Here is a 10,113-nt window from a genome sequence, read left to right as displayed (position 1 = left end):
CTCGCGCCACCGCGCGTGCGCCACGGCGCACTGCAAGCCGCAGCACCGCGGCCCTTCGCTCCGGAGCGCGGCGTCTGCGCGTGCGCGGAGAGGCGGCGGACGAGGAGGCGAACTCAAGAGCTCGTCCGTCGCCCTCCCGCGCATGCGCAAGATCGGGGGGCTGGGTGCGGGAGGGAGCCGCGCAGGCGCGGTGGGCGCCGCGCTTTCCTGACCTGGGTTCACCTCGCCTCGTCTCACCCCGCTCCGCCTGAGGAGCAAATGGCGGCGGGCGCCGTCACAGCGGGACGCGGGGATCCCGGCCCCGCAGCGCCACCCCTGCGGCTCGGAGCGTCACGGCCGACGGCAGCCGGTGTGGCGATGAGAGCCCGGGAGCGGGGCCGGGGCCCGTCCCGGGGGGAGGCGTCCTGCCTGCGGGAAGGGCACGCTGAGCGGTGCTGCCGCGGAGCGGGGGGATCCCGCGCCGTCCCGCTCCGTGTTTTCTGCGTTCGATGTGGGTACGCGGGTGGAGCTTACAGGTCGGCCGGCCTTCCGCGTCTCCACGTTCGCGTGTAACGCCGGTTTGCGAGGCAGTCTCATCTGTCACACATCGGAAGCGGCCCTGGCAGCACTGGAAATCTCAGCGCCTATGGAAATCCTCTGTTGTGTTCAGAAAATACGCTTTATCAGCACAGGAACATACGGCTGCAATAGGAGGCAGCAGGACTGTCTGATAATAAAAGTTAGCTTTCTTTTGTGTGCCTGCGTGTGTTTTTTAAAGCTTATACGAACTGCGGGCTGTGTTCCTGTTGCAGACTTTGCAGAATGTGCTGTAGAATAATACAGTTAAGCCAACAACTACGAACAGTGCCACCGTTAATCAGGTGCCTGGAATGAAGGAAGGGACTTGATTTGGCTTCCAAGGTCTCAGAGATCCTCATTTCTGGATTACTTTTCAGGTAGATTAGTTTCCCTGTTTGAGCTCCCTGTACACTGAGGTAGCTTGGGGACTGGAAACTTTTCAGCAGTAATGCTGCCAAAAAAGCTAACCACGAGCTTTTTTCTTTTCTGTTTGTAAATTTGTAAACAGCATGAATAAAAATACTTTGGATATTTACAGATTCATAATACTCCATTTCCAGCTTTCAGTTGTGGAAAATCAATATAAATGAAGTGATCGTATCATTACTTAGGTAAAGGGTAATGCTTCTACGATGCAGTGCAGTAAAGGTGATAGGACAGAGAAGGAATGGAAACTCCAGCAGAAAACACAAACATTTTCAACAGAAGGGTGTTGCTGCCAGAACTAGGACACGGCCAAGAAACCCACAGACTAAAATTAGCATCTAGCTGGATGTATAGAATTTGACACAAGATCTTTGGTAGCCAGTAGTAATTCTTCAGGAAAACATGCTAGAGATGCATGCAGTATCTCTTCCCTCAAAATGCACCTTGCAGAGAGCAACATCAACCTACTGCAGTGCTGCAGTACCAAATCTCTCTTTGAAGCCTGCACATCTTACGTTTGCTGATTTGTCAGGCTGTGCAGATCACACACGGTTGCACTTTCTGCCTGTTATAGCCTAACTGAGGCAATGTGTTACCTTTGAAAATATTTTAAGGACTTCTGAAGGAACGGGACAAAAAGATTAGAAATGCAGTGATAGTTCTGTGAGACTATTTCCACCTAGAAATACTATGTTCCTAAGCCTTATTGTCAATGTGAGTTTTCTTTGATGGTTTGATTAGGGGCTACACAGTTTGTAGACATTGTCAAATTATGAGGGTGAGCACTGTTTGTGCTCTTCTAACACTGCAACCCCTTAATGCTTAATGGAGGTTTGCTGAGAAGAGGAAGTGGGTGGTAGTTCCCCTTTCATACCAGTCAGCTAAGGTGAATACCAGTGTTGCCTAGGGAATATCAGACATCACTGATGACCTGTTTGCATTTTAAAACTAGAAAGGAACTAGTAGGAGTTTAAGTGGCAGATAAGCTATTAACTCTGAAACGCATCTATCCATTCTATTTGAATCTATGAACTGTAAGCTTCCAGTAGTGATACCTGACAGTAGATACCTACTTATATCTACTTTATCCTCCTGGCTAAAAAGGAAACACTAATGTTCATTTTCTTGTGTTTCTTAGGTACCTTCATGCCAAGCGTTAAGTGAACCATTTGCTTTGTTTCTGCATACTGAAGCAATAAACCATGTCAAGTCTGTATAATCTTTAGCACGTTGAGGTTTTTTCTTTTTCTTTTTTCTTTTTTTAACCGAGTCATTGGAAAAATAACTATGATATCCAATTTGGTTCACTGCTCATAATAAATAAAAATGCCGAATCAGGAGTGTGGTCACTTCATTCACTGACATAGTTTTGTTTTGCTTATATACACATGGACCATAAACTATTTTGCAAAGTATGTACTTATTTTGACTGAGAAGGAACAACTGATCCAACTATCTGCATTAGAAGAGTGCAAAGAGAATCCTTGACGCTAGAGAAAATTCTTGCATACCTGTCAACCAAGCAAAAGTATTAGTCATTGCATTCAGGGCTAAATCCTGTTTTGATACCACTGTACGCATCATTTTCTTCAGATCAGCTTTTCAATGGGGGGAACTAAGAAAGTATTTAGAGTAAAATCCCACTACAGTCATTTCACTGTGATTTAAAGGAGTCAAGCATGCACCCCTGCTACATAAAAAGAGGAATAAAGTCTGAATTACAGCTTAAGAGCTAACGGCCTCCTCCCCTTCCTTTTCCATTTGAGCAATTTGTCTGAAAAGAAGAATGCAGGCTCTCGGTGTCCATAGGAGCTATCTCTGGGCATCCAAAAAATAAGCAGGGCTTTCATTCACTACATTAGTTTTCTTCTAAAAAAATCAAAACAAATACAAGCAAAACAAAAGCCCTTTTTATTGTTTCAGACTTTCAAAAGCAATAAAAAGCCACATTGTGCTAGTTTAAGTCTGAATAGATTATCCACATTGAAAACTTGTTCCTCAAGGAATATGTGGTTTCAGTGCATCACTGCTTTTTGTATTGATGTTTTCATGAACGGAAATGTTTTGCATTGATAATGTCATCATATTTATAATGTCCTTTTTGGGGTTTTCTTCTAAGTCACTTTCAATTGCTCCAACTTCAGCTAGCTTCCATTCAAGCTCTGTAACATCAAATGACAATTTATGCTGTTAATTGCAATACATTTTCACTTAAGGACTTTTATAAAAGAAATAAACTATCTCAACAGCAAGAAAAAACTGTTGAACGTGAACTGTGTTAGTGCAAAATATCTATGCTTACCAAAAATTCTAAGCACTGTAGGATTACATAAATTATTCTTTGCTTTTTGTGGTCTTTCCTACAAAAATATTTTGATTGTTTCTTTCAACTTTTAAGTAGCAATCTTTAGATCTAATGATTACAAACAAAATAATTTTTCTCTGTAAAGTGAATTATTCAGCAGTATTTCTCTTACCTTCCACTTTAAGATACATCCCGCCACATTCAGCTACCCCAATGAACCTCGCTTTTATTTCACCAGTTTTGTATACGAGTATTGTGGGTAAACATCTGTCATGGTAATTTTGGATGCAGCTGTTCACGATGGCTTTGACAAACTTGGCTTCCAGAAACTTCCTGGCTAACTGACTCAGATGTTCATTGACTAGTAAGCACATAGGGATGCTAGGAAAGGATAAGAAGGTATGGTCATATTTGCAGTGTAAATGATTTGTAAAAGAATTAACGTTACTAAAATTAGAGCCTTTGAAGTGTAGAAGTACTTCTCAGCTTATTCTGTTTCTTCTTCAATTTGTAGTTAGGTTTGCACCACAGATTTTATTTAGCTTCTTCTAACATCATTTTGATTTGCCCAAGTAAAAACTTTGAATGTATGTAATAGGCACAGTTCCTAGAACATGTCAGTAAAGCTACCAGATGCTCCAAACAAGCGTAGTACCTCAATTTTGTTGTCCGCAAAGATTCTGAAGCTCATCTCGTCCATTTATTGTAGATCTAGATTAAATTTTGAATCTATAACACGTTTCACTTGAATTGGCGTTCAATTGGCACCAGCTGGTGGCCAAAAGCACATGAGGTTACAGTTTTGGAACAAGATGTATTGATTTGCTAAGCTTCAGAGATCTCACATTCAGTCCTAAGGAATTGAGAGGTTTCTCACAGCCTCATCTGTACAATGATCAAGCAAAGAAGTGATTCTCCAGTAAACCAGAACAATGAAAAGGAAGAAAAGAAGCTGAAAAGTTTGCAAATTTAAATTACTGTAATTTCAATAATTTCATTTGATTGACCTATTTGTTGCTCCTGGAAATAACGCTCAATTCTTGGCAACTGAAAGGAATCAAAGAAACTTCCTCCCCCGCGTGCTTAAAAAGAAGGAAAAGAGAAAGCTGGTCTGAATCTAAACAAATGTTAAACATTCCATTCCAATTCTCAGTGCTTTTGCAAAACACCGAATAGAGTTGCTAACAGACGCTGAACTAATCACAGAAGCCCCTTGAAATTTCTGCTTCATTCCGTCACAACTTCTGCTACTATTACGGAACTTATTGGGCAACTGATGAACTAAGAAATTCCCTCAGCATTCCTGGATTTTCAGAATTGAGACTTTTCACTGCTGCACTTTCGATTTGCTAGAGGAGAAACAGAAAGGTCCTGTTGGAGGACTTCTGCTGAGCAATGGGGCTTCAAAAGAAGTTCCCTTAGAATAGATGGTAGACAACACTTTCTCAGTGAAATTTGGAAATCTCCGAGATTCAGTACATGTTGATGTACAGCAAACGAAATCTTTCATACAAATGAACAAAGGCAAACTAATTTTAAAAGTGAATTAAAAAAAATCAAGGAGGTCCCATGCTCAATGGAATCATTTCCATTGCCTCCAACCAACTGCTATTTTGATAATCTGCTGTATTTCATTTTTCTTGGTATTGCTTTCTAATCACCAGCTGAATTCCCTGTTTTGATGGACTCAGTACCTTAAACTAGAAAGTAATTACCTTGACCGATAAAGATGAATTATGACCCAAACATCCTCAGGAGCATTTGTAACTTCCTTAACGTACTGCTCTCCACTGATTTCTCTCAGCTCCCCATATTTTTGCCTCCTCTGAAGACGTTTCCATTCTTGCAAGCGTTGCTGCCTAATTAGAAGGCAGTAAGAAAAATAGGTATATTTGAAACATTTAAGAGGCATTTTTAATGAATTCTAGTACATTTTGCTCAATTCCTTTTAAAAACTGTTTTGAGTAGTACTCTAGCTTGAGGTCTTCTAGTGTCATTTCAGAGCTAGAAAGGTTTCTATGCTAATTTTATTGAATAAAGGTAGTAAATCGTATCTGAACATAAAACTAAGGAAGTTATTTATATCAGCATCATCCTTCAGAAACTTCAGAAACAAACACTGCACAAGTGCCTTCATCATTTGAGAAAAAGCTCGAAAATTCTACAGGTACAAATTGTTTTCATCATTCTGAACATCAGTAATTTGGGCAAATGCTATCAGTATTTAATGTGCTAATATGATACAACATTAAAATATTTCATGAAATTTGGAATGTAAAACCAGCAGATGGCAGCTTTCATCTATAAAAATAATTGCAAAGTAGAAAATGAAAATGCCTTCCTGAGATGTGTTGAACTACAAGAAGCTACTAATTTTACTGACTCAAAGCCACTGTAGAACTGGCAAGACTAAGTGTACACACATTACTATACTTTACCAACAATACATGATAATTTACTTTGATAACTCTCACTAAATTATGTGAATGATCAGCTTTCTATGTGAATACACTGCTAAATACATGGATTTTAGTTACTTTAACAGTGCAAAAGCAGTAAGTATAGGCAGAATCTTAGATGAAATGTTTTGATCACGTTACCACTTTTATTCTGTCTGAACTGCTAATGTCTGATTTTTCTTAGTTACAGTGCTAAGCTCTGCAGGATACCACTGAGTACTTTTGAAAAATACACATGTGAATGTCCAAGACAACTGAAATAATTATTAAGTCTCCAAACAAGCCACCCAAGTTTTCTGAATTCGAAGTCAGAAAACACATTGACCCTGTGTGGTATGATAAACAGCCAAGTATACTCCTATTCAATAGCTGGATGAGAACCTGGCTTGTACTACAGTTATGCCTAAGAACAGTACATGGTATGTCACAGAACCACAGCTGAGGGTAGAAGGGACATCTTACTATATCTTACTATAGGAATAGTAAGGTATACCTGTACATCTCAACAGCTTTCCTATCAGCCTCATCAAAGTCATCTTCAGCTTCTTTCAATTCTTTAAGACTCATTCTTTCATATTGTTTCACTAGAAACAAGAACAACAAAAAAAACAACCTAGTTTTGTTCTCTAAAGTGCCTGCACATTTTAAATGTATAAAAATTATTACGCAGACATGGAATTGACAGAAGTAAAAGATATACTGATTTCAGAAAGTGTTCAAGGCCAGGCTAGACGGGGTTTTGACCAACCTGATCGAGTGGAAGGTGTCCCTGCCCATGGCAGGCAGGGTGGAATTAGATAGTCCTTATGGTCCCTGTCAATTCAAATCATTCAGTAACAGTAATTAAAATGATGCAGTACGTAGTGGTATGTCACACTACCATTTTTTAAATTATTATTTTAGTGTATTTTAGCTGTATTTTTATACAAACAATATCCCGATCAACGCTGCCTGCAAGAATTTGGCAGAAGCTACTACTGAAGACACAACATACTTTCTCTGTTCTGTAATAGTGAACAGAACTCAGCAGAATCTGAAAACTCCTGATCGAGCTGTAACTTGCCTATCAGCTCAAGTCTAATACTTGTCAGAAAGCGAGAATTACTGCAACACATTTAAGCAAGAGCCTTAGTTGCTCTATGCAAAAATGTTTGCCTGCAGGAAAATAACGGGAACCAAGAGGCACAGTTTGTGGTGCCGCTTCCATTTCCTACACCTTAATGCTTTCTGCTCTTCCAATGGAAATTACAGAAAGTCAAGGCTGGAAAATTTGGCCAGGTTGGATGGGATCCTGGGCAACCTGATCTAATGGGCGGCAACCCTGCTTAAGGCAGGGGGTTTCAAACTGGATGGTCTTTAAGGTCCCCTCCAACCCAAACCATTCTGATCCTATGAAAGCTGCAGTAATAATTTTCTAGTATTTTCTGGTATCTGCAAAGAAAATAAAAATACATTCTTTTTCATGGCCTCTGTGAAAAATCAGTTTTTAAAATTCAGATTAAATGAACATTTGCTGAGAATTAGGTATTTATATCTGATCCTGCTTTGAAGCAAAACAAGCTGGATTTCATTCTTTCCATCTTGTTTCCTTTTGATCTGTGGTCTGTGAAGGCCTCTAAATTTTGACTGGAAGAGATAGCATAGGATAGCTCTTACAGTGGGAAAGATTCCCACAGTGGAGATGAACCTCACACTACACACATTAGTGTTTTGAATTTTGTTATTTTAATAGCATTTTTTTATTATTTTGACTTGCCTTCTGCTTCTTTCTGCAAGCGTAAAACCATTTCTTCAGTTTCATCTTTTGGCTCTTCTTTTGGAGGAAGAATTCCAAATTTTCTCAATACGTCGTTCCATTCAGTATCTTCATTTGGGTCCTGTTTTGGTATTGTGGAACAAAACTAAATTGACATATCAGTCTTTTGATTGATTTTGACCAAGCACAGCCATTTTTCACTTTGGCACATATTAAGGATGTAAAAAATGTAAATTGTTACTTAGAGATTGCAATACTTTAATGGACCATTCTCTACTGTGATTTTCCATCCATCATTTTTCAGTTCTAAACGTAAATCAGCAAGAAAATAGGTGAGAAAAAACCCTCAAAATGTAAACATAGACAAAGAAGTCAGTATCCAAAACATCTGCTACAGTTTTCTAGGAGGTGCATGGAAACCTGCTTCAGAAACTCAGAACCATCAACAGCTTACTTAAACAAATACCGCTTCTGTATTGGCATTTTTATGTTACTACTAACAACAAACTATAGACGTCTTGTATAAACATACAAAAACATGCCTAGAATGAGGAAAAAAAAGGACTTTTTAATTTTAAATGAATGATTATTAGTATATGTCAACATAAGCTTATTTATAGCATAGGACTCTTGAAGGTATTAAGCCTACATCTGTAGTAATTTAATTAAGCAGTTAAGATAAAGGAACCACATCTATTTATAAGGCTGCATTTATTCTCAAATTATCACATTAAAATAATCTTTATTTTAACTGGGCTGCAACACGTTAGGACATCTTTCATAAGGACTGGAAGCTCTAGGCAGATTTTTAAAAAGGTTGTTAATTGGTGTGGTATTTTTTGCCTTGAAATATAGTCTGAAAACCTTTGTAAAGAAATGCCTGTAGAGATTTTTATATATCAGAAATATTTAATGGCATTCATAATAATGCAGCATCAAATGAACAAACATCGCGTTACAAAAAGTTTACCTGAGGAAACATCCAGGATTTGCATTGTATCAGTACCATGCCTGTGAGTGATATATTTGCCTCTCCAGCCAGCAGCTGCCTTGTTTTTATTCAACAAATCTCTCTTTACAGAGCTTAGCACAAACATAACAACACAATTCTAATGATCCCACAAACCAAATGCTAAGATGTAAATGCTCCCAGGAATTTTGTAATGATAAAACAATTTTTTTTGCATCTCAGATGTAAAGAAATAGGAAACCCACTAAGACAGTAAAGAGAATCATGCTATTGCTCACTGGGAAGTTAGGCGCAGTGGGTCTGCAAGGAGACCTTTACCTCCGCCAGTTTCTTCTGTCATGGGTGAGGAAGCGAGGCTCTTCAGGGCTGGAGTGGGAAGGAGGTGGCAGTAGCCCATGGCAGCTCCTGCACCAGTCCTGCACAGGCCCAGCAGGCCTGCGGCACTGCTCCCAGCACTCACTGCTGCTCCAGCACTCTGGCTTTCCAAACATCTAGTGCTCATTGCTGAGAGAAAGAGATTTCGTACTGGCATGCTTTAACTGATTCCTTTTGCAAAGCTCAGACATCCATGTTATGAACTAGGAATACCAACTCCACTGTAAATAGTTACGTTATTTGGAAAAGTATTTTCTGTAGCATTCTGCTGCTGAGAAGCTTATTTTATTGCTAAGTCTTTCAAGTACACTAGCAAACTTAATACTTTGCTTACATTTTCATACGTGAATAAAGTTAAAACAAGCAATGTTTTCTCATTCTTAAACTGAAAAGTACTGGATGTAACCCACTGAAAAAAAAAGAGAAGCTCTGTGTATAAACTAATGAATCATATGATCATGGGTCTAGAAAGGAAAAACCCGAAGGAAGGTTTTGCTATTGTGAAATTCCCCAACATTATAAAATGTTCTCACAGTCAATCTTACTGCAAGGTTTCATCAGATACGAATGCTGACTCCTGCACAGCAAGAGTATCAAAGATTCCACGGAAATACAAGGGCCGCCCCTCCACGGGTACACCGCGCAGCCCAGCCTGCACCCACAGCTCCCCCGTCCTGCCCGCCCGTACGGCCGCACCCGGCAGCTCCCCATTTCCCCCGGGTTTCCTCAGGCCCTCACGCCCACCTGCATACTCCCCCGCGGCCCTGCCGCTCCTCACGGCGGCGGTTGGGGCACGACCTGGTTCTAACGGCCCCGCCTCCACGTACCTCAATGGGAGGCAGCTGGTACGAGCGAAATCCCTGGTGCACCAGCAACGGGGCGGGTTTAGCCGGAGAGGCGGTGGAGTGCTGTGTGGAAGCCAGTGCTGTGCCCTTCGCTGCTCACCCAAGCGCGCAAGCAAGAGGGGTGCCGAGGTCAGCTCACCCTGTAACCAGCCAGTGTTAGTAATCCCTGTATGCACCGTTATTAGTTAGAATTGTAAAATCGTTTGAGTCGGAAGGGATCCTTAAAGACCATCTGGTCCCACTCCCCTGCAACGAACAGAGACACCTACAGCTCGATCAGGTGCTCTGAGTCTCCAAGGACGGGGCATCCACCACCCCTCTGGGCAGCCTGTGCCAGTGCCTCACCACCTTGATTGTAAAAAAACCTCTTCCTATATCCAACCCACATCTCCCCTCTTCTAGTTTGAAACCACTTCTCT

General features: G+C 40.8%; 2 protein-coding genes across 5 annotated transcripts in view; both read right to left on the bottom strand.

Moving 5' to 3' along the window:
- The window catches only part of CLOCK (clock circadian regulator), a 55,410-nt gene extending 54,695 nt beyond the window's left edge, over positions 1-715 (bottom strand). For both annotated transcript variants that reach the window (XM_021393710.1, XM_021393711.1), the window contains exon 1: positions 213-715. The gene's annotated coding sequence lies outside the window, so the exon portion shown is untranslated. The remainder of the gene's footprint in view (positions 1-212) is intronic.
- On the bottom strand, positions 2,873-9,891 carry PDCL2 (phosducin like 2). 3 transcript variants are annotated; one of them, XM_021397010.1, is made up of 7 exons: positions 9,594-9,614; positions 9,184-9,258; positions 7,505-7,625; positions 6,242-6,332; positions 5,005-5,148; positions 3,462-3,670; positions 2,873-3,146 (listed from the first exon to the last, which is right to left on the bottom strand). In XM_021397010.1, exons 1-7 carry the CDS (start codon positions 9,597-9,599, stop codon positions 2,983-2,985), a joined length of 810 nt encoding a protein of 269 aa, XP_021252685.1. In that variant the 5' UTR covers positions 9,600-9,614; the 3' UTR covers positions 2,873-2,982. The 3 variants fall into 3 exon arrangements, with proteins under 3 accessions (XP_021252685.1, XP_021252687.1, XP_021252686.1); XM_021397012.1 differs by lacking the exon at positions 9,184-9,258 and having other exon boundaries at positions 9,594-9,891; XM_021397011.1 differs by lacking the exons at positions 9,184-9,258; positions 9,594-9,614 and adding an exon at positions 8,475-8,568.

The sequence above is a fragment of the Numida meleagris genome, chromosome 4, assembly GCF_002078875.1.
Source record: "Numida meleagris isolate 19003 breed g44 Domestic line chromosome 4, NumMel1.0, whole genome shotgun sequence".
Lineage (NCBI taxonomy): Eukaryota > Metazoa > Chordata > Aves > Galliformes > Numididae > Numida > Numida meleagris.
Note: the sequence above shows the minus strand (reverse complement) of the source record. Positions and strands in the feature narration are given on the sequence as shown.

Excerpts from the sequence above, each read along its gene's own strand:
- PDCL2 (XM_021397010.1), bottom strand. Across the intron at positions 6,333-7,504 it reads CTTGCAGAAAGAAGCAGAAG|TGAAACAATATGAAAGAATG; the intron begins GCAAGTCAAAAT and ends TCTTGTTTCTAG. Across the intron at positions 5,149-6,241 it reads AAAGCTGTTGAGATGTACAG|GCAGCAACGCTTGCAAGAAT; the intron begins GTATACCTTACT and ends CCTTCTAATTAG.